The sequence below is a fragment of the Rana temporaria genome, chromosome 11, assembly GCF_905171775.1.
Source record: "Rana temporaria chromosome 11, aRanTem1.1, whole genome shotgun sequence".
NCBI classification, from domain to species: Eukaryota; Metazoa; Chordata; class Amphibia; order Anura; family Ranidae; genus Rana; species Rana temporaria.
In genome coordinates this window covers 126,559,618-126,582,997 of record NC_053499.1, presented here as the reverse complement: position 1 = coordinate 126,582,997, position 23,380 = coordinate 126,559,618, and the positions used below count along the sequence as shown (strand labels likewise).

Genomic DNA, 23,380 nt, shown 5'->3' with positions numbered 1-23,380 from the left:
CTGGGCGATGGTCTATCCAAGGTGACCAAATTTTAAAGAAGGTTTTTTTGGATATCGTTTAGAATAGCCATCATCTTTTTCCATATTGGGTGCCCATTATTCTCTGTTTAAAGGGGTTGTAAAGGAAAAAAATTTCTTCCTAAACAGCTTCCTTTACTTTAGTGCAGTCCTTCACTTACCTCATCCTTCGATTTTGCTTTTAAATGTCCTTATTTCTTCTGAGAAATGCTCACTTCCTGTTCTTCTGTCTGTAACTCACCACCGTAATGCAAGGCTTTCTCCCTGGTGTGGAGAAAACCTCTTGAGGGGGGAGGGGGCGAGCAGGCAAGTCAGGACACTCTCTACTTTGCAGACAGAGAAAGGAGCTGTGTGTTAGTGGGCGTCCTGACACTCCTGCTCGCCCCCTCCCCCCTCAAGAGGCTTTCACCATACCAGGAAGAAAGCCTCGCATTACGGTGGTGAGTTACAGACAGAAGAACAGGAAGTGAGCATTTCTCAGAAGAAATAAGGACATTTAAAAGCAAAATGGAAGCATGAGGTAAGTGAAGGAGAACTGCACTAAGGTAAAGGAAGCTATTTAGAAAAAAAAAATCCTTTACAAACCCTTTAATTTTCGTAAAGCACACAACTCCCCCCCCCCCCACCAGATAGCGATGTGTTGTGGGGCAGAGCTTTGTAAATCCTACCCACTGATTATTGCCCATGGAAAGAGCAGATTATAAGGACAATAAAGCTTCCCTTATGGAGTGGATGGAAAGGTGTAATATTAATCTTGTACAGGGTAACGGTCCGAGGTGGCCATCCTGCAGGCTGGGTTGGAGGGGCTCCTTCACTTGGGACAGAAATATTTATCAACAAGATCCCTCAATAGAATCTATGGAAAAATAATCAATTTTATCAGACTGCTGGAATTGTTTGTCTTCTGATGACTTGTCTTGTGGGAAGAATACACAAGTTTGTGTATCTCCAATTGTGTGCATCCTAGGTGTGCATTCCCATTGTTAATTGAGTCACCTAGTGTTTCTATCTGTCTGCTAGTATTGTGTCCACTTCACCTTGTTACCAAATTCTTGTGGGACGTTATATGTTTGTTGATTAACTTACTGTTTAATTAGATTACTGTTAATTGAGATCACTGTCAGTTGTTATCTGGTAATTGGATTGGTGTTTGAAGTTTGCATTGTCATGATAATATCCTCAAGAGGGGTAAAAAATGTGTGTCTGAGTTTTGATAAATAGTCATTCCTTCTTATTCCAACATTTTGTCTGTGTACGATGCTTGGGGTAACAGGGCTGGTAGTAGCTCTCAGTCTGATGGAACGGTTTGAAGGGCAGGAGGCACTGTTTGGCAGAAGCACCTAATCAAGGTGCCAAGCAGTTCCATCACATTTGGTGGCAAGCAGTGGGATGCTTCCTGCAGTCTGGAACATCTAAACCACCACTATCCAAGGTCCGGATAGCAGAAGAAAAGAGGTACAGATGCCAGCCGCCATGGAAGAAGAGTTCAGAAGGAGGCTGCGAGAGATGCGGATACAGCACAGGGGACCAGTGTCAGTGCAGGTCCTGCTGGGATGGTATGACTCTGTCAGCTGGCAACTTTGGAAAAAAACACCAGCCCATGAGCAGCACCACCAGGGAAAACTTCTCCCCTCCATCCAGGAAAGGTACTGGTCACAGTACAAAGTAAAAATGCTGTTATTGGGGAAACAACCACACAAGGAGTGGACAGCTGAGTTAAGCAGGCTGGTTTGGGCAGAGATGTAGTTTGACGAGAGCGAGAGCTACAGAGCCCTCCGCTGGTATGCTACATGTGAGGCTTGGATACTGAGAGCCTGCACTGGGGATTGGTGTTTCACTTGCTGGATGCAGCGAGTGGCTGTGCCCATCAGCAGATGCCTGATCATCAGGAAGGGGAACACTGGCTACTAATGCTGGGCACTAATTTGCGAGGGAGGACCCTTTCACAAACCTACCTGAATATGCTTGGAGTTCAGAGAGTGCCTACTGTGGTGAGAGGCCTCTTGGTCACCGACTTTTCTTATTTCTTGGTTCTGTGAAATAGTTTTGCCCCAATGGGGTAACCTTAACTCCTCTTCTATTTGGGAACAATCCAATGTTCCTTTGGATTACAAAGACTGTATGAGAGGATCACTCCCACCACTTAGGAAGCAAAAGGGACTGTCTCGGCAGGATTGAAAGAGAGAGATCACAGCACCTTCTATCCCTGTCTGACTTAAACGTGACTTTTACTGATCCAGAGCACAAGTCTGTAGACCCAGAAAAGGGTGCCCTGGTTCTGGTAAGAGACTAGCATCATACAAGTTAATCTGTTGGGAACTATTGTGCTTTCTTCAAGGACCCCAAATTTGACAGCCAATGTTTTTTCTTTAATTTTTCATCACTCACTGGCCAGTGGGACAAAACAGGTACTGTTATAGCAAAATGACTGTCTTTATACATTGTTTCTAGATAAATACAGCTCATTTCTGCTAATCACTATTATTCAGCATACTGCAGGTGTTTAACCATATCTCTCAGAGTGAAATTATTGTTTTATTGATTGTTCGTATAGCAAGCTACACTTGCTAGTCCTTTCTTCTATTAGGCTATGCTTGGACTAACAAATTCTTTGAAATACCCCAAGGTGTGTTGGTTAGTGCTGGGTGAGCAATGTGTGTCCTCTTCAGGGTGTAGAGAAATCACAAAACAATTCAGTGGTTCCTCTGGGGGTAGTACTACTGCTACATAAAGTAAGCAGCACTGTGTTCAGGCAGCATTGTGGAAAACTGTCCGCTACTGAAATTAAATAGTTTGGCTGTGTGATTCCCTGCCATTCAGGAGAAGTCTTGTATTTTACCTGCTAAAGGTGTTTTTCTGTCCATTTTTTCCTGAGATTTACACAGCTCTGTCACACAGCACAGCCAACGTAGGGATCTGACTTTTCTCTACTACGGTTAATAAGACAAGGGCTTGTTCCTGCCTCCTGCCTGTGAATGGGCAATGAAGAAGAAGAAGAAGAAGAAGACGACTAATGAGCTCATTTATGTGTTATGCTTTGTACACACGACCAGTTTTCCCATCGGGAAAACTGCCATGACAGCCTTGTGTATGCTCCATGGCAGTTTTCCCGACAGGAAAACCGCCAGGAATCGTGGCAGAAAAATTAGAACATGTTTTCTTTTTTCCTGTCGCGATTCTCGTGGTCTTTTTTCCCGGGAGTTTCCCTATGGGAAACACTGCGGTGGAGAAAAAACACGGCCGGGATTCCCAGCCAAAGCTCTCACCGTAGTTTCCCCAACGGGAATACCTCTATTGTGTGCACGGAAAAGTGACCGAGCAGGTTCTCAGTTTTCCCCCTAGGATTCCCGGCAGACTTTCTACCGCTGGGAATACCGATCGTGTGTAGGGATGAGCCGAACACCCCCCCGTTCGGTTCGCACCAGAACCTTCGAACGGACCGAACGTTCGCACGAACATTTAGAACCCCATTAACGTCTATGGGACTCGAACGTTCAAATTCAAAAGTGCTCATTTTAAAGCCTAATATGCAAGTTATTGTCGTAAAACGTCTTTGAGAACCCGGGTCTTGCCCCAGGGAACATGTATCAATGGAAAAAAAGTTTTAAAAACGGTCGTTTTTTCAGGAGCAGTGATTTTAATGATGCCTAAATTGAAAAAAATAAATAAATGAAAAATTCCTTTAAATATTGTACCTGCTGGGTGTCTATAGTATGCCTGTGAAAACGTCTTTGAGAACCCGGGTCTTGCCTCAGGGAACATGTATCAATGGCAATTTTTTTTTTTTAAATCTTTTTTTTTCAGGTCTCCTGAAAAAACGACCATTTTTAAAACTTTTATTCCATTGATACATGTTCCCTCGGGCAAGACCCGGGTTCTTAAAGACGTTTTCACAGGCATACTATAGACACCCAGCAGGTACAATATTTAAAGGAATTTTTCATTTATTTATTTATTTTAATTTAAGCATCATTAAAATCACTGCTCCTGAATCTTTAGGTGCAAACTACAGAGCACCCTACCAGTATACACCAAGTAGCTTTAGGTGCAAACTACAGAGGACACAGGCAATAAAGCACGTAAGAATACTGCAGCTAGCACAATCACCTGCCTGCCAGTAAATTAGGAAGAACTGATCTAGCTAAACTATACATTGTATAAATATATGTACAACACCTGGGATGTATATATATCCTCTACACACTGTAACATTAACTGACTAGCCTGCCTGCCTGCTCTATCTACCTGCAAAAAAATACACTCTCTCTGTCCTCTCTTAACCACCGCAACACACTTCCAGCACTTTCTGGAAAGATGGACGGAGACAGGCAAACCTGCAGCTGCAGAGCCTAGAACAGACCAAATTAATTGAACCCAGCTCCCCTGACTACAGCAGAGCCCCAAAATAACTATACATTTTCCTATAACCTCTTAGCACCTTGCTAGGAGGGTTCTACATAAGGATAATTGATTTCCTATAGGGTTATACTAAGCACATTGCTACTCTCAGCTATTTATACTATCAGGATTGATACATGTATTCTAGTCATTTCAATTGGAGTTATGTGAACTGAGAAACACATCCCACCTAGTTTGGTGGATTTTTTAGGGATGTGACAAATGCAAAGTTTTACATTTTTTTTAAAGTTCATCCAATTATTTTTAATGAACATTCATCCATATTTGGTGTTTTTGTTTCTCTCTGGAGTTTTAAGGTGACATGCGGCATATAAAAACTGTTAAAGTGGTTATATGGTCAAAACTTTTTTTTTTTTTATGGAATAGGGAAGTTTTATAAACACTGTCAGGTCATTTTTTGTTTTCTATGTGCCACTGGCAATTCCCTTCGTAGACAGTTGTCACCAGAAAATGTGTCCCCATTGAAAGGTTTCTCCTTACCTCTTGTTCAGGAAAAAGCCTAAGGGGCAGATCCACATACATTTGCGGCGGCCGCAGCGTATGTAAGATACGCTATGCTGCTGTAACTTACTTTGATTTTGTTTGAATCCTCAACGAATCCGCGCCATAAGTTACGGCGGCGTAGTGTATCTCTCGCAGCGTAAGGGCGCGGAATTCAAATTCGGCGAGTAGGGGGCGTGTTTTATCTAAATGAAGCGCGTCCCCGCTCCGAACGAACGGCGCATGCGCCGTCCGTAAAAACTCCCAGGGTGCATTGCTCCAAATGACGTCGCAAGGACGTCATTGTTTTCGACGTGAACGTAAAAGGCGTGCATCCCCATTCACTGACGACTTACGCAAACAACGTAACATTTTCAAAATTAGACACGGGAACGACGGCCATACTTAACATTGAGTACGCCACCATATAGCAGCTTTAACTATACGCTGGAAAAAGCCGAACGTAAACAACGTAAAAAAATGCGACGGCCGATCGTACGTTCGTGGATCGTCGGAAATAGCTAATTTGCATACTCGACGCAGAATACGACTGAAACGCCACCGGAAAATTGCATCTAAGATCCGACGGCGTACTAAGACGTACGCCTGTCGGATCTAACCCAGATGCCGTCGTATCTTGTTTTGTGGATACCAAAACATAGATACATCGCGGGAAATTTGAAATTACGCGGCGTATCAAGAGATACGCCGGCGTAATTTCTTTGAGGATCTGCCCCTAAATGTTTTTCTGTCTTGGTGATAATGTTCACCAGTCCAAATAGAGAGGTAAATACCCCCAGTGGGGACACAGACAAAATAAAAACTTGACAGAGCGCACAGAGCCAATTTCACCCCATCCAGAGTTCACAAAATGGATCCAAACACCCCTCAAAGTTGTTGCAGATGCTTTCACCAGTTGGGGGACTTCACCCACATATTGCCCTGCTATCACTCAATATTGGGAGGTGGTTGTCCGCATTATTCATCTAGTCCTGGGAATTGCATTTTCTTCCTCCTTACGTGTCTGCCTACTGGGTTGGGTGGAAGCTTTGGCCCCCATAGTGGCCGAACGCACACTCTTGGGGCTGCTATTATTTTATGCCATGAAGGCCATTACCCTTGAAAAAAAAGCCTGAAGCCTCGTACACACGACTGAGAAACTCGACGGGCGAAACACATCGTTTTCCTCGTCAAGTTCCTTGTTAGGCCGAACTCGACAAGCCAATTTTCTCCATTCCCGTCAAGAAAATAGAGAACATGCTCTCTTTTTGGCTCGTCGAGTTTCTCGACAGTTTCCTCAAAGAAAATGTACACACGACCGGTTTCCTCAGCAAAAAAATATCTCCCAGCAAGTTTCTTGCTGGTTTTTGCCAAGAAACTCGGTCGTGTGTACGAGGCCTGATCCTCAAACAAGCAACTTCTGGAAACAGCTGATCAATTGCCATTATATAACTACTTGCCGACCTCGCACCGTCATTATACGGCGGTGGCACGGCAAGTCGGCTTTCCTGGGCGAGAGCCCGTAGCTATACGGCGTCTCTTTAAGCGGCCACTAGGGGCGCTCGCCCCCGACTCCCGTGCGCATGCCCGGCGGGCTCGATCACCGCCGGGCACCCGCGATTGCTCGTTACAGAGCGGGGAATGGGAGCTGTGTGTGTAAACACACAGCTCTCGGTCCTGTCAGGGGGAGAAATGCTAATCTTCTGTTCATACAATGTATGAACAGAGGATCAGTGTTTCCCCTAGTGAGGCCACCCCCCCCCACAGTAAGAACACACCCAGGGACATACTTAACCCCTTCCCCGCCCCCTATGTTAACCCCTTCACTGCCAGTGGCATTTTTATAGTAATCCAATGCATTTTTATAGCACTAATCGCTCTAAAAATGCCAATGGTCCCAAAAATGTGTCAAAAGTGTCCGAAGTGTCCACCATAATGTCGCAGTACCGAAAAAAGATCGCTGATCGCCGCCATTACTAGTAAAAAAAATATATTAATAAAAATGCCATAAAAATACCCCCTATTTTGTAAACGCTATAACTTTTGCGCAAACCAATGAATAAACGCTTATTGCGATTTTTTTTTATGAAAAATAGGTAGAAGAATACGTATCGGCCTAAACTGAGGAAAAAAAACGTTTTTTTATATATTTTTGGGGGATATTTATTACAGCAAAAAGTAAAAAATATTCATTTTTTTCAAAATTGTCGCTCTATTTTTGTTTATAGCGCAAAAAAAAAAAAAAAACGCAGAGGTGATCAAATACCACCAAAAGAAAGCTCTATTTGTGGGAAAAAAAGGACACCAATTTTGTTTGGGAGCCACGTCGCATGACTGCGCAATTGTCAGTTAAAGCGGCGCAGTCCCGAATCGCAAAAAGTGCTCTGGTCTTTGGGCAGCAATATGGTCCGGGGGTTAAGTGGATAAAGAAGACACCTATAGCAATAGGGGTTGTTCTACAAAGTTTGCCAAGGTGTGGTCCAAATTGCTTTAAGTGACTCTACAGGTCAGCTGTCAGATGCTTTTGTGTAACTAATGTAGATTTATAATTGATGTCAGCTGGTTGGGAGTTTTCTTGAGGTTTTTCCTTTGCTGAGGGGCGAAATAATAAGTATGTTTGTTCTCATGATAATAGCGTGAGTCACATAGTTATGGCTTATGTTAGAGTTTTTATGTTTTGTATTATATAGGCAGCGGACTTCCACAGCCGCCCTTGGTTTGGCCCCTGTGTAAGCTTTATTCTGTATCACCTTTTGAAAAGTTCAATGAACAGAAAAAAAACTTGACAGAGCTATTTCCTATTGTATCCAAAGCCAATTAAAAAAAAAATTGGAATAGGAATTAACATACACTGTACTATATATAGGTGTACAGCTATTTTAACAATTGTCTGTTACCTTATATTCTTTTTTTCAAGGGAACGCTTTAATCATCTCTGTGTTTATACTGCAGACTTGGCGCAATGAGCTTATCTCCTGGGACGCTGATGATTTTTGTGGAATTACGAACATTTTCGTTCCCGGCAGCAGTTTCTTTTGGAAGCCAGATCTTTATGTTTATGAAATGTAAGTAAAGCAACTTTATTAAAATCCTTTAAAAAATAATGACATTGACCCTGTGTGTGCCAATTAACCGCTTAAGACCCGGACCATTATGCAGGTAAAGGACCTGGCCCCTTTTTGCGATTCGGCACTGCATCGCTTTAACTGACAATTGCGCGGTCGTGCGACGTGGCTCCCAAACAAAATTGGCGACCGTTTTTCCCACAAATAGAGCTTTCTTTTGGTGGTATTTGATCACCTCTGCGGTTTTTATTTTTTGCGCTATAAACAAAAATAAATAAATAAACCATAAAGTAAGCAGCACTGTGTTCAGGCAGCATTGTGGAAAACTTCTTGTCCACTACTGATTCCCTGCCATTCAGGAGAAGTCTTGTATTTTTATCAGTGAATACAAGGCTTCCTATGATTGGCCTAGGTGGAAATGGTGACTTCACACTTCAGCTAGTCAGGGGAAGCCTTGTATTCATTACCGCATACACAGCAGCTGCATCACTTAGCAATGGAAATTGTTTGTTTGGGCAAGTTTTGTGCAGTACTGCACCTGTCTACTGATACCTAGTGATCCTGCCAGAAATTCAGGCTGAGTCTAGCTTCTCTCCATGGACTGACAAAGCTGGCACTGGCATTTAAATGATCAACAGTGTTGCCACGCATTTCAGCAAAGTACAGTACCATCTGCTTAACTCTCCAGGAAGCAGACATGATGTTTCCATTTGTATTTGGAGCTAAACTCCAGGCAAACAGCTAAACAAGCAGATGTAATCATTTTTTGAGAGCTATTTTACCTGCTAAAGGTGTTTTTCTGTCCATTTTTTCCTGAGATTTACACAGCTCTGTCGCAAGTTAACAAAAATAGTTTTTAGAAAGGAAAGTACTTGATTCTTTGCTTGTGTAGGCAATTATTTTAAAGTGGGGGTTCACCCAAAAAAAAATTTTTTAATTGCATCTAGCAGATCCAGCATATTAAGGACAATACATTTCGGCAGTTTTTTTTTTTTTTTGTACATACCTTTATATCCTGATGTTGTTCAGGGCTTCCGGGTTCCGATGACTGCGGGACTGGACATTCCTATACTTCCGTACGATGATTGACGTCTTGTGAAACAGGTGACCTGTCGCACAACGCGCGTCACCAGACGTCGGGAAAGAGCGGAGCTGCGAGTCGGCACTATACGGCGCCTGCGCAGCCAGCTCTACACGGCGGGCGCAGGCGCCATATAGTGCCGACTCTTAGCTCGGGTATTTCCGGAAATCTGGTGACGCGCGTTGTGCGACAGGTCACCTGTTTCACAAGCCGTCAATCATCCAACGAAAGGATAGGAACGCCCAGTCCCGCAAGCATCGGAACCCTGAGGCTGGGATAGGAACCCCCAGTCCCGGAGTCGTCAGAACGCGGAAGCCCTGGACAAAATCCGGATATAAAGGTAAGTACAGAGCAAAAAAAACAAAAACCTGCCGAAATGAAATGTACTTACTATTGTACTTTTTAATGTAAAAAATTTGTTTTTAGGGTGAACCTCCACTTTAAGTTTGTGACGGGCCAACAACACTGGCAATTAAAGGGAAGTTTTCAAAGTCATAGCACTCAAACAAAACATTGCATTTTAAACTTCAGTGGTTTGAGCCGAGGCAAATCATTATGGTCAAAATGTAAAATGTTTTGTCTATGGCTTCTAAATATACTAATGCAAAAATGTTTATTATTCATTAATGTGTTATATGTTTTGCATACTTTGAAATCAGTAACTACCTATATATAGACATGAGCACAGTTCCCCATTCTAACCATATATTAATACAAAAAATGTGGAGTAGCGCTTAAAAAATAATAATTGAAGGCCTCCGGTTGACAAAGGCTGTTGTGAAATGTCAATCAAGATACTAAAGTACATGTGATTAAAGTCAAATAATCAAAAAATCAATAGTCCAAGTGAAAAGAAAAAAACAGGAGCGTAACGCCCCAGGCGGTGAATAAGATCTGGCTCCAATATGGATAAATGCAGCTTGCTGACCCTTACCACAAACGAAGGTCCCAACGGACCTAGTCAAGCTGGAATCGCTGAGTGTATTGAAGAAAGGACTAGTCAGTGTAGAAGGTCCCTCCCGAGGTCATAAATCCATAAATAACGCAACCAGAAAAAAAGGAAAACTCATATAGTGTAAATCTGTGTTAAAAATATACACCTAAGTGTATCACCCTGTGACTGGCAACAGACAATGTGAACGTAAAAACCACCACCTGTGCACACACTGACCCTTACCAGAGCATAGGATCCATCCGGATCAGTCAGAGCATAGGGAACATACACAGTGAGCAGCAATGGAGTGTCTCAGTCGATGTTGCAGCAGGAGATGCAGTAAATCCAAAGTATAAGGGGAGGAAAGAGAACTCACATGGCGTGATATCGTACAGATATTTATTAAAAAGAAATAGTATCACTTACAGTTGGATACAAAATTGTCAGCAGAGAGAAAAAGCCGGCCGGCGTAGCAAAACAAATCCTCAATTCGCGGTGACGTCAGCACGTCGCCTCCCTACGTTTCGTCTGCTCTTAGACGTGGTCACGGGAATGAGGAGACGTTCTGCGTCACCGCATAAATACGAAAAAAAGGGCGGGGAATCAGTCAGACAACAGTCTCTAAAGATCACCCGTCCGCCATCTTACTTGAGGGCTACAGTCAGGGAAACAAATATTATTGCATATAAGTGAACCTAAGCTGTTATAGGAACGTATCCTAACACCGGAACCCCGGATATTATCTCTTCAAGGGACCGTGGAAGGAATACTAAATATGCAACACTCAAAAAAAATAAACAAAAAGGGGAGGATGGTTTAAAAACGGTAAAGTACATCCTCAGAGACTGATGTCCGTCCGGCCAGCGCCATGACAACAATATTATAAAAAACAAACAGAAGATATATAGTCACAGAGGACATGATAACAGTCCAAACACTGCCAGAGAAAACTGACACATGTCCTCTGACTCTGGTGCTTCATTCAGTAACCTAAATGGCACCATCATTAATAACTATTAATGATATTGTAAATAATATAAATACATGATATAAATACAGTAAGACAAATGTAGACGGACCATTGCTTGCCAACAGTGACCCAATTAAAAAACTGCAAAAAATTGAGCAGCAAGAAAATGAGAATATACACTATTTCGTAAAAAACATATATAAAACGTGTGGAACATATTATATTATTAAAAAGCATATAAAAAGGTTAAAAAAGGACTAAAAATATTCGGATATGTAAAACCAATGAGGTGGGTGTCCTGCACCTAAGCGTTATCGATGAAACAATTAACATCCACCTCAATGTTCATACCATAAGGTTCATAACATTTTAATTGGTGAATCCACTTCATCTCAGATCTTGAGATACTCCTCACCAAATCACTCCCTCTCCAGTGTGCCTGAAATTTCTCAATTCCTAGGAAGATAGTCCCCACAGGATCCTTATTGTGAGCCAACAAATAATGTTTGGACACAGAATGATTAGGGAAGCCATTACAGATGTTCGTGAGGTGTTCATTCAAACGTATGTGGAGGGGACGTTTCGTCCTTCCCACATATTGGAGTCCGCAAGGACATTGAAGTAGGTATACCACTCCCACCGTAGAGCAGGTGATGAATGTTTCTATTGGGAACCTCTTATTTGAATGTCTGGAGCCAAAGCTGGTTGTTTTCTTAGAAATTTGACGATTGACCGCACAAACATTACATTTGCCACATTTGAAAAAACCCACAAGGCCAGATAAAAACATGGAAGGGATCCTGGGTGGATCCAGGACATTAGGGGCCAGCTTATCCTTCAACGATGCTGAACCCCTAAAGATGACACGGGGTTTGTCTGGTAATATTGCACCCAAAATCTTGTCACTCTTGAGCACATGCCAATGTTTACTGATGATATGTTTAACATTAGCATGTTGACAGCAATAATCTGTCACAAAAGGAGTTTTGTAACTACCACTTTGATCATCTCGGGGTTTAATACAAAGTAAATCCTCACGATTAGTTTTGGTCACCAAATCCAAAGTGTCAATCAAGGAACCACGGTCATAACCCTTTTCAACAAAGCGTTCAGTGAGGACCTTAGCCTGATCAAGGAAGACGTTATGTTTACTACAATTCCTTTTCAGGCGAAGGAATTGCCCCTTGGGCACAGCTCTAAGCCAAGTGACATGATGACAGCTGTCACTTGGAATAAACGCATTTCTGTCAGTACTCTTAAAGTAGGTGGCAGTAGTGAAAGCATCAGTGTCTGCAGAAATGGTAAGATCCAAAAAATTAATCTTTTGCTTACTGGCCTCATATTTAAGAATAATCCCCCTGTTGTTAGTATTGAGGAATGTCATAAAGGTGGACAACTCATTCTCAGACCCTGTCCAAAGAAGGAGGATGTCGTCTATGTACCGCACCCATAACCGAATATGGGGCCTACTACCAACACAGACGACATCCTCCTCCCATTTGGCCATAAATAGATTGGCCAGACTCGGGGCATATTTGGCCCCCATCGCTACTCCCTTATCCTGCCTGTAATACTGACCATCATGCCAAAAAAAGTTGTGAGATGCGGCATATTGCAGTAACTCCATGATGAAGGAGATTTGAGCAGTCGGAAGACCTGAATCTCTTTCAAGAAAAAATGAGACCGCTTCCAATCCTAGATCGTGTGGGATCACCGTGTATAAGGAAGTGACATCTGCAGTCACCAGCCATAAGTCTGGTGTAGGTTGAATATTTAGTATTCCTTCCACGGTCCCTTGAAGAGATAATATCCGGGGTTCCGGTGTTAGGATACGTTCCTATAACAGCTTAGGTTCACTTATATGCAATAATATTTGTTTCCCTGACTGTAGCCCTCAAGTAAGATGGCGGACGGGTGATCTTTAGAGACTGTTGTCTGACTGATTCCCCGCCCTTTTTTTCGTATTTATGCGGTGACGCAGAACGTCTCCTCATTCCCGTGACCACGTCTAAGAGCAGACGAAACGTAGGGAGGCGACGTGCTGACGTCACCGCGAATTGAGGATTTGTTTTGCTACGCCGGCCGGCTTTTTCTCTCTGCTGACAATTTTGTATCCAACTGTAAGTGATACTATTTCTTTTTAATAAATATCTGTACGATATCACGCCATGTGAGTTCTCTTTCCTCCCCTTATACTTTGGATTTACTGCATCTCCTGCTGCAACATCGACTGAGACACTCCATTGCTGCTCACTGTGTATGTTCCCTATGCTCTGACTGATCCGGATGGATCCTATGCTCTGGTAAGGGTCAGTGTGTGCACAGGTGGTGGTTTTTACGTTCACATTGTCTGTTGCCAGTCACAGGGTGATACACTTAGGTGTATATTTTTAACACAGATTTACACTATATGAGTTTTCCTTTTTTTCTGGTTGCGTTATTTATGGATTTATGACCTCGGGAGGGACCTTCTACACTGACTAGTCCTTTCTTCAATACACTCAGCGATTCCAGCTTGACTAGGTCCGTTGGGACCTTCGTTTGTGGTAAGGGTCAGCAAGCTGCATTTATCCATATTGGAGCCAGATCTTATTCACCGCCTGGGGCGTTACGCTCCTGTTTTTTTCTTTTCACTTGGACTATTGATTTTTTGATTATTTGACTTTAATCACATGTACTTTAGTATCTTGATTGACATTTCACAACAGCCTTTGTCAACCGGAGGCCTTCAATTATTATTTTTTAAGCGCTACTCCACATTTTTTGTATAAGATTTTATGTTAGTATAACATTTTTGAGTTAGCAGCTGGTTCACTATTGTATTTAATTTTATTGGTAAGCGCACTTTCCCCTTTTCACAACCATATATTAATAACTAGGAGGTGATCCTTGTATGGGTACTTGAACAGACATACCTCTGTTTTAGAATAGTTGGCTTTGTTGCAAAATGTATGGAATAAAAACACGAGTAATAACCCAAGTAACTGATCCTATGTTGTATCATATAGGACTGAACGTGATAATACTCCAGGGACTTCATATTTAAACCTGGACAGTAATGGAACCATCAGCAGTTTTTTCCCTTTAAGGGTCATCAGCACCTGCAATATGGATTTGTTTAAGTTCCCCTTTGACACTCAGACCTGTACGCTGACCTTTAGATCATATCTTTACTCAGGTATGTAGGAAACATTTCAAGAACAGTGCTGTGGGCTCTATTGTAGTTATGTTATCAGTGGAGATCTACATTGCTTCATTTGGTCGATTTTAATGCATTTCTCACAAAATGTAACCTCTGCTTTTAAATCAGAAAAACATATATTCAACATAAAACTTTTCTATTGTGGTAAATATATTTTTGCTATTAATGGTATCATAGGCGTGCGCAAGGGGTGTGCCTGGGCAGTGGGCACACCCTAATCCTGGGATTGGCAACCTGTCATTGGGGACCCTCAGAACCTGCACAGGAGATGTGGCAGGGTGCAATTTAGTGGAACTGATCTGCATTTTCCTCCTGCAGCAGCTGAAAGTATTCTTCTCCTCCTCTCCCTTTTGTCAACATTCAGCTGCCACAGGAGGAAAATATAGGGGATTGGTGCTAATATATGCCACCCCTCCTTTCCCTGTTTCTCTTCCTTCTGTTGCCAGGGTCCCCCATGTGCTCCCTTGCTCCCCCTTCCTTCCCTTTCCTCCCATTGTTTCAGGACGGAGAGCGGGGAAGAGGCCAGTAAATATTTCAAACGCATATGTGTTGAGCTTTGAGGCTGCGCACACTTATGAATGGTATTAAAGTATTAGAGAGAGAAAAAACTGAGTTATTAAAGCGGGGGTTCACCCAAAATTCAACTTTCTGTCACTAGATCCAGCATACTGCTGACATTTGCAGTATGCTGGATTTTTTTTTTTTTTTTTTGTACTTATCATTTTAGCGGTCTTTCTTCTCCTGCACCGAGCGCGTATCCTTCCGGGTATAGGCGTTCCTAAATCAAGCGCAGTTGATTGACGGGCTTGCGCATCACACCTTCCGAAAATAGCCGACGTGACTCTCGGCAATTTACGGTGCCTGCGCAGTCAGCTCTACACGGCAGGCGCCGCATAGCGTCGTAAGCAGCCGAGAGTCACGTCGGCTATTTCCGGATGGCGTGATGCGCTATCCAAGCCCATCAATCAACTGCGCTTGATTTAGGAACGCCTACTCCCCGAAGGATTCCCTGCTCGGAGCCGGAGAAGAAAGACCGCTAAAACGATAAGTACAAAAAAAAAAATACAGCATACTGCAGATGTCAGCAGTATGCTGGATCTAGTGACAGAAAGTTGATTTTTGGGCGAACCTCCGCTTTAATACATACTGCAGTAATGTCAGTAAAGCTTTAGTAAATAATGTCATATTTTTTATTTGCATAGTTGATTAGTATTAGTTGAATAATTTAATTTTAATAAGTTATAATACTGAAGAACATGTATGAATGAAAGATTTAACCTTTAGTTTAGGAAGGGAATCTTTGTAGCAAAGCTGGCCATACATATTACAATCTTATTGTATAGTCTCAATTAGAGATGTAAAATTTCAGGACATTTTGAAGTCATTGGAAAATAAAAAAAGTCCCCTTTTTTTTTTAAGAAAAAATTTCAGTGTGGAGTAGTTTTACAAATTAAAAGTCACGGAATGTGAAATACAGTGTTTATAAAAGTATTATGCATGAAATAAAAGTATAGTTTATTCAGTAAACTAAACTTGATTTTAAAAAAATAAAATATTACAAATGGAATAACAAGGACTGTATATGTTAAGAACTCTTCACCTATACATGAGAACAGGTAACCGCCCCACTTTCGCTCATAATAATGTAAAAGCTTCCTGCCAACATGCATTTTCACTTATTGACAATGCTGAACCAGAAGAATATAATGCTCTTGCAGAAGCTTGATGAATGTTCTCCTGATTTTCAGGTGTAATTTTATCTCTAAATGAAGGGATTGTGTATTTTTATCAGGCAGTGGTTTGCAACATGAAGATACTGCTCCTGCGAATAAACACTTTAGGATCCAGAAGCCGCAGAAAGAATGTTTTTACAATGAGAACTCTGGATGGAAAAGCTACTCACACTTTCATTATGGTCCTCATTATTTAATTCCATAAAGTATTTTTTAAAACTTTTAGGACAACTTTGGCATGAATGATGTGCTTTGTCATCCTTGTAGCATTTGGAAAAGAATATTTCTTCTCACAATATTTGCAAATTGCAGCTTAGCGCTCAGCAGAAATTGCACTGTGGAAATGTTTCCAAACTCAAGATGATGTTCTCACCATTTTACTGAGAGGAGAAAAAGAAAAAACAATTTACTGACCAGACTATAGGTAAACATTATGCTGCGATGGCAGAGAACATTAAAATAAATAATTCAAAGGGTAAATAATATAAACTAATTTAAAAGACAAATTTACCCTCCTACCTGTCAAATAAGGCATTTGAGGACAGAAATTAACATCTACTGTATCCCAGCAATCACCCAACTGCAGTAGCCCATAAGCAAGCTAAATTGGACCTTTTCCCTGCAGTGCCACCTAGTGGCAAAAATGCATATTTCTCTTGTTTGAGAACTGTATTGAGAAGTTTGGTGTTACTTGGCCTGTATTCCAGGATTTGCTTGTCTTCAACTGTGGGAACTTGCTATAATTTAAGACTTTACATAAAGTCTCAGAAATCTTTCATTAAGGTCTTCATGTTATAAAGTTTGAATACCAAGTCATAGATATATTGCTTATCATTGTATTCCACATATTTTATTATTTAATTTTTCCGTAAAAAAAAAAAAAACGGCTTGGAAAAAAACTTAATTTTTGTTTCCCCCCAATTTTTGTGTTCTTTTTCCATCCCATCTCTAGTCGTGGCACAATCTTCTTTCTATTTAATAGCACAAATGTGAAGGCCTACCTAACAATTCCTTTAGTTCATATCCAGTGAGGAATGCCCTTGCACTACATAGTTGGTAGAGCTAGAAGAGACTAACAATTAGATTGTGCATGTATAAGTAAATGTCTCATACAGAATTCTACCTCTTTAACTCCTGCTGCTTGCAAGTATGCCATATACTGAACAGAAGACTCGGTTGGGCACATTCAGTGCATATATGGGAGGAGGATGCCAATTCAAAGGGAAGATGGATGGACTCCAGATGGTAGACTCCAAAGGCAACAGTTTTAAGAAGCAGCTAAATAAAAAAGAAGAAATTGGAGAGAAATTGATCTTTTAGATGAAATAAGAACAGTGTACATTGGAGATATTTTTCCAGAAATATATTATTTGATAAGTTAGCTATCTAATGATAGTTGTTCCTTAAAGGACATATTCAGGCAAAGGTTTATTTGCAATACTCACCTTCACTCCATAAATGTTCCACACAGTACATAATTTTACCGCGAACTATTCTCAGTTATTGAAATTAGACTGAGGACAACTGTGAATGCAGAATGTCATGTTATCTTCCGTAGAGGGAGCATCACCAGGGTGCCCTTCATACACAATGTAGTGATGCACAGAGTGGCCCTGACCACTACCGCTGGGAGAAGACAGAACAGGAGAAGCCAGTGCATTGACTGGCCCCTGAAGATTTCTAAAGAAGGTAAGTATATAAAAAAATGCAAAGCATACTACTAGTAGGCCCTTCGTGGAGAGGGGTGACTGGAGAAAGTGAGCTTTAATTGGGCTTTAACATTGGCCTTTCCTAAAAAACAAAAAAAATTGGGAGCCATCATTGCTGACCTTCTTACTAGCTGTTTGGCTATAATGCAGACCATCTGACTTCAGTACTTTCTGAGTCTCTGATCCAGAACAAGTATGCAGATCAGAAAAGTCAGAAGTCCTTATCCTTATCTGCATACTTGTCCTAGGTCAGTGATTCAGAAATACTGAAACCTAATAACCAGGCAACTAGCATTTACAGAAGGCAGTAGAACCCCACTTAGTTTACTCAGGAAATGCTCCTTAAAAATAAAAATGACAAATGACTGGTACTGTATTGCTGCACCAGTCTGGGAAATGGGGGGGGGGGGGGGGTAGAAATATACAGTATTACAGTATGTGTGTGTGTATATATATATATATATATATATATATATATATATATATATACATATACATATACATTTTTCATTTTTTAAAGACCTTGGGTCATTTATTTTTTCCATATTCACTTCCTTTTCCTCCAGTTAATGAACTCGTTATGCTGGCGTTGTCGGATTCATACAATGTGTTAAGACATTCGCAGGAAGTGTTTGCCAGTAAAGGAGACTGGAACCTTTTAAATATCACAGTACAGAATGACACCTATGGCTTCCTGAATAACAAGTACACAGTAGTCATTTATAAGGTAAATATTAGAACAAAAGCTTGGGTAAACCAGTAGTACAGCAATGGAGGCCGCTCTATTAGGGGCACAGGGGCGCCACCCCCCCCCTAATCCATGCACCTGGCCCCTAATCTAGATACAGGGCACCAGGCTCATGGATTCCAATGTTTATTTAAATTTTTTTTAGAAGCACGTGATTAGAGCCTGAGGCTCTAATTGGCTTACAAAAAGGGTGGGTTAGGGGAAGCCACCGAGAAAAAGACCCAGGGGAAGCCGTAGAATCAGCCCGCGTCCTAAATGGGGTAAGTCCAGGGCTGGTGGGTGGATAGACAGGCAAGCGACAGGGGGGAGGGGGTTGTGTGTTTGTATTTCTGAACAACTGGGGGGGTGGGGGGATTTTGACCGACCGACTCGAGGGGGGTTTGAACGAACGGGGGGTGCCAGTTGTTTTTTTTGCCGCCCCCCCTCCCCCCAAATAAAAGCACCAGCCGCCACTGTAGTACAGTATAAAATGATAAGCTCAAACCGCAGCACAGACAAAGCACCTGAGACCTGCTGTGACAAACCAAACATCCATGTGTTTGGATCTACCTGGTTTATGGTAATGCATTTGTTGTTAATAGGATAATCGCTGTCCCCTAAACTACTGTTCTCTATGTTTGATCTGTAAATACAGATTTGAAATGCACCTGTGCTCAGTCTATGGACTTTAAAGTATATACATTACTCTTGGACCTGTTTTTATATTGACACCTTCAGGAGGTTTGTTCAAACCTCTGGCATGCCCCGGTCAATGACATCACAAGGGGGTGGGGTGACATCACCGGGTGGCCCCACCCCTTTATTTATTTAGCAGCGGGAGGTGGTAGAGCTGTCTTTCAGTGGTTGCCAGCGTTGGGTACAAACCTTTTTTCAGGTCGGCGCCCGGTGTTCATCGTGGTTGCCGTTGGATTTAAACTGTGAGACAACTTTTTTTCTTTTTTTTAATAAAGGACTTGTCAAAAGGACTACTGTCTTTATTTAAACTACTTTTTTTTTTTGGATGAATGAGTAGAGGTACTATGTACCCCATACTCATTCACATGGGTGGACGGGATCTGGGAACTTCTAGATTCTGATAAACCCCCTCACCTGCAGACCCTCACAACCACCAGCCAGGGGACATGGGGACAAGGTGCTTTTGGGAGGCGTCTGATCGCTCAACTTTAGAGTTGGCATGGATGCAGCAGATGCAGCATTGGATGTTGCATCCACCTAGGTTAGTATGATTTAAAAAAAGTCTTGATATCTTTTCACTGATTTAAAACAAGATATTGTCACTTTATTTATGTTTTTTTTTCACAAGAAACACTTTATTTATATTTAAAAAAAATGGGAATAAATGTAACTACGAATGTCTTGGAGAAAATACAGTGATGCCGCGTACACACGATCAGAATTTCCGACAACAAATGTTCGATGTGAGCTTTTGGTCGGATATTCCGACCGTGTGTATGCCCCATCAGACATTTGCTGTCGGAATTTCCCACAACAAATGTTTGAGAGCTGGTTCTCAATTTTTTTTGACAACAAAAGCTCTTCCGATTGTCTGTATGCAATTCCGGCGCACATGAACTTAATTTTTCTCGGCTCATCATAGTTTTGTACATGACCGCGTTCTTGACGTTCGGAATTTCAGACAACATTTGTGTGACCGTGTGTATGTAACACAAGTTTGAGCCAACATTCCGTCTGAAAAAAATCCACAATTTTGTTGCCGGAAATTTTGATTGTGTGTACGCGGCATAACTGTTCACTATGTTTTATCACTTGATAAAACATTGTTCATAGCCCTTTGTTATTTTATATTAGTACATGTTCAGCTATATATTGCTAGCTGGATATATTATTGCAAGGGTGTCTGCTTTAGACTTTCATTTCTTTACTCATTTTTTTCAAGGTTACAATAAAAAGAACCCCTGTCATCTACATAATCAATCTCATCATCCCAGCCTGCTTCCTAGTTCTCTTAGACATCTGTAGTATGTTCATTCAGAAGTACGAGGAACGACTTGTGTTCAAAATCAATGTTATTCTCGGGTTCTCTGTGCTCCTGCTGATCCTGAACAATATGTTACCTGCTTCTGGTAGCCAACCTATGTTAGGTATGTATGTAATCATTTATGGATCTTATTACACCAGGGGGTTCTTTTTATTCATCAAATATTTGCTTCAGGTGAATCAATCACTGGAACCTAAAACACGTGCACAAGAAAGATTCACCTGCCCTGAATGTTTGGATGTCTAATTCAGTGCTTTATAAATAAACCACTTAGATCAAGGGTGTCAAACTCAATTTCATTGTGGGCCGCATCAGCATTATGATTGCCCTCAAAAGGGTCAGTTGTATCTGTAAGATTAGACGTCCAGCGCATCCCCTCCCCTTACATTAGATGTCAAGAGCCACCCCACCATCAGAAGTTGAGTCCCCCACTCTCCCTTACATCACAGTGCACCCCCCTTTCCTTATGCTGCTGCTGGGAAGAAGCAGGATGCATTGCTTGAAAGCAAAAAGTAATAGCCTGGAGAAGGACCAGAGGAGCGCTGGAGCTCTCCGGCAGTTGCAGAAGAGGTGTGAGGGCCACTTGAAATGGCCTGGAGGGCCAGATTCGGCTCACGGGCCTTGTGTTTGGCACCTGTTATTTAGAGTATGAAGCCTAATAAACTGATTCTGATCAGAAACATTTAGGGCCAGATTCTCAAAGGAGATACGACGGCGTATCTCCAGATACGCCGTCGTATCTCTGAGTCAGAGCGGTCGTATCTATGCACCCGATTCATAGAATCAGTTACGCATAGATTTCTAATAGATCCGACCGGCGTAGGTCTCTTACGCCGTCGGATCTTAACTGCATATTTACGATGGTCGCTAGGGGCGTGTACACTGATTTACGCCTAGAAATATGTAAATCAGCTAGATACATGAATTCACGAACGTACGCCCGGCCGACGCAGTACAGATACGCCGTTTACGTTAGGCTTTTCCCGGCGTAAAGTTACCCCTGCTATATGGTGGCGTACATGCGGTGTACCAATGTTAAGTATGGACGCCCCATAGTAAGTCTATGGGTGACGTCACTTGCCAGGCATTTTAGCTGTCGTTGTCAGCTGTCAGCTGTCTCTTGCACACAGCTGGAGACTAGACTGGATCGAATGCAGAAAAGGTATGTATAGCAATTTTTGCTTTACAGAGTTAGATAGATTATCTGGCTCTGAGGAAGAGGTTAGTCCTTGAAATGCTTTAGCCTATTGGATCTTCACCTTCTCCTACCACATGATATGATGCAATGTGGACTTATTATATTAATAAAGCAATGGTTTTTGGATAATGCACTAGGTCTGTGTGTGCCCTCTCTGTGTTTTTGTGGTTTTAGATAGATTAGTCTTAGGCCTCGTACACACGATAGGTTAAACAGAGGACAACGGTCTGATGGACTGTTTTCATCGGTCAAAACCGATCGTGTGTGGGCCCCATAGGTTGTTTAACCATCGGTTAAAAAAAAGCCAACTTGCTTTAAATTTAACCGATGGATTCCCAACGCATGGGAAAAAACGATCGCTGATAGGCACAACCATTGGTTAAAAATCCACGCATGCTCAGAATCAAGTCAACGCATGCTTGGAAGCATTGAACTTCATTTTTTTCAGCACGTCGTTGTGTTTTACGTCACCGCGTTCTGACACGATCGTTTTTTTAAACGATGGTGTGTAGGCACGGCGGACCATCAGTCAGCTTCATCGGTTAACCGATGACAACGGTCCATCGGTCCGTTCTCATCGGATGGACTGATCGTGTGTACGCGGCTTTGGAATGTGGCTGGCAGTAGATTTAGAGTTCGTTTTAGGGCTGAACTTCTACTTTAACATATAGTTTCAACTTAACAGTTTACTCTTCTGTTTTGTATAGGTATTTTCTGCTGTGTATGTATGGCAATGATGGTTCTTAGTATTATTGGAACTATTTTTTCCTCTTATGTGTTGGACCATTCTGTCAACCCCCAACATGTTCCTCCATGGCTGAAAACGTTTGTTTTAAAGTACATGGCACGCGTACTGTGCTTTAGGAAAGCACCCTCTCGAGAAAAGATGACCAGGAATGGGACTCTGACCAAAGGTTTGTGTACAATGTAAAGTATACAGTATATTCTTGTTTCTAATACTCTGAGCAACTGTTTATTAATGTTCCGTGTTCTTTGGTTCAGAGCCAAAAACAAAGACCACAGGTGATGTACAAGTGATGAAGGATTTACAGGAAAAGGACAACCTTGAAGTAAAGCTGTTGAAGAAACTGCTGTTAGAAATCCTTAAGATCCACAAGAGGTTAAACCTCTCAAAGACTGAAGATGCCAAGTTAGAATGGTTCCAAGTTGCAAAAGTCATCGATAGGCTGGTTGTCGTTTTGTATCTCCTTACTGTAACTGCAGTATTTATTTTTCTCATCTATGCTTGGGCACAGTGAATTATGTGAATGCATATTAAGGGGATCCAGCTTAATAAATCATTGGATGTCTTTTGGGTTACTATGGGGGTTATCCACAAAAGAGATACGCCGGCGTATCTACTGATACGCCGTCATATCCCTGTTTCTATCTATGGAACTGATCCACAGAATCAGTTTACCATAGATAGGCAGAAGATCTGACATGTGTAATTGAATTACACTGTCGGATCTTAAGGATGCAATTCTAGGCCGGCCGCTAGGTGGCGAGGCCATTGCGGCCGGCCTAGAATATGCAAATGAACACTTACGGCGATCCACGAACGTTCCGACGGGCCCGTCGCGCTAAATCTACGTCGTTTACGTCGAGTTACGCCGTGTAAAACTAGGGCTAAGTCCTATTTGACTAAGCCCTATTAAGTATGGCCGTCGTTCCCGTGTCGAAATTTTAAACTCTACGTCGTTTGCGTAAGACGTCCGTGAATGGCGCTGGACGCCATTTACATTAACGTCTAAGCAAATGACGTCGGAGCGACGTCTGTTAGCGCAATGCACGTCGGGTAAGTTACCCGACGGAGCATGCGCT

General features: G+C 42.0%; 1 protein-coding gene across 2 annotated transcripts in view; it reads left to right on the top strand.

Moving 5' to 3' along the window:
* LOC120917644 (5-hydroxytryptamine receptor 3A-like) overlaps positions 1–22,941 on the top strand; it is a 51,997-nt gene extending 29,056 nt beyond the window's left edge. For both annotated transcript variants that reach the window (XM_040329093.1, XM_040329092.1), the window contains exons 4-9: positions 7,870–7,982; positions 13,976–14,145; positions 18,178–18,338; positions 20,257–20,461; positions 22,264–22,470; positions 22,559–22,941. In XM_040329093.1, coding sequence (XP_040185027.1) covers positions 7,870–7,982; positions 13,976–14,145; positions 18,178–18,338; positions 20,257–20,461; positions 22,264–22,470; positions 22,559–22,815 — 1,113 coding nt within the window. In that variant the 3' untranslated portion in view covers positions 22,816–22,941. The remainder of the gene's footprint in view (positions 1–7,869; positions 7,983–13,975; positions 14,146–18,177; positions 18,339–20,256; positions 20,462–22,263; positions 22,471–22,558) is intronic.
* Positions 22,942–23,380: the final 439 nt, after the last annotated feature.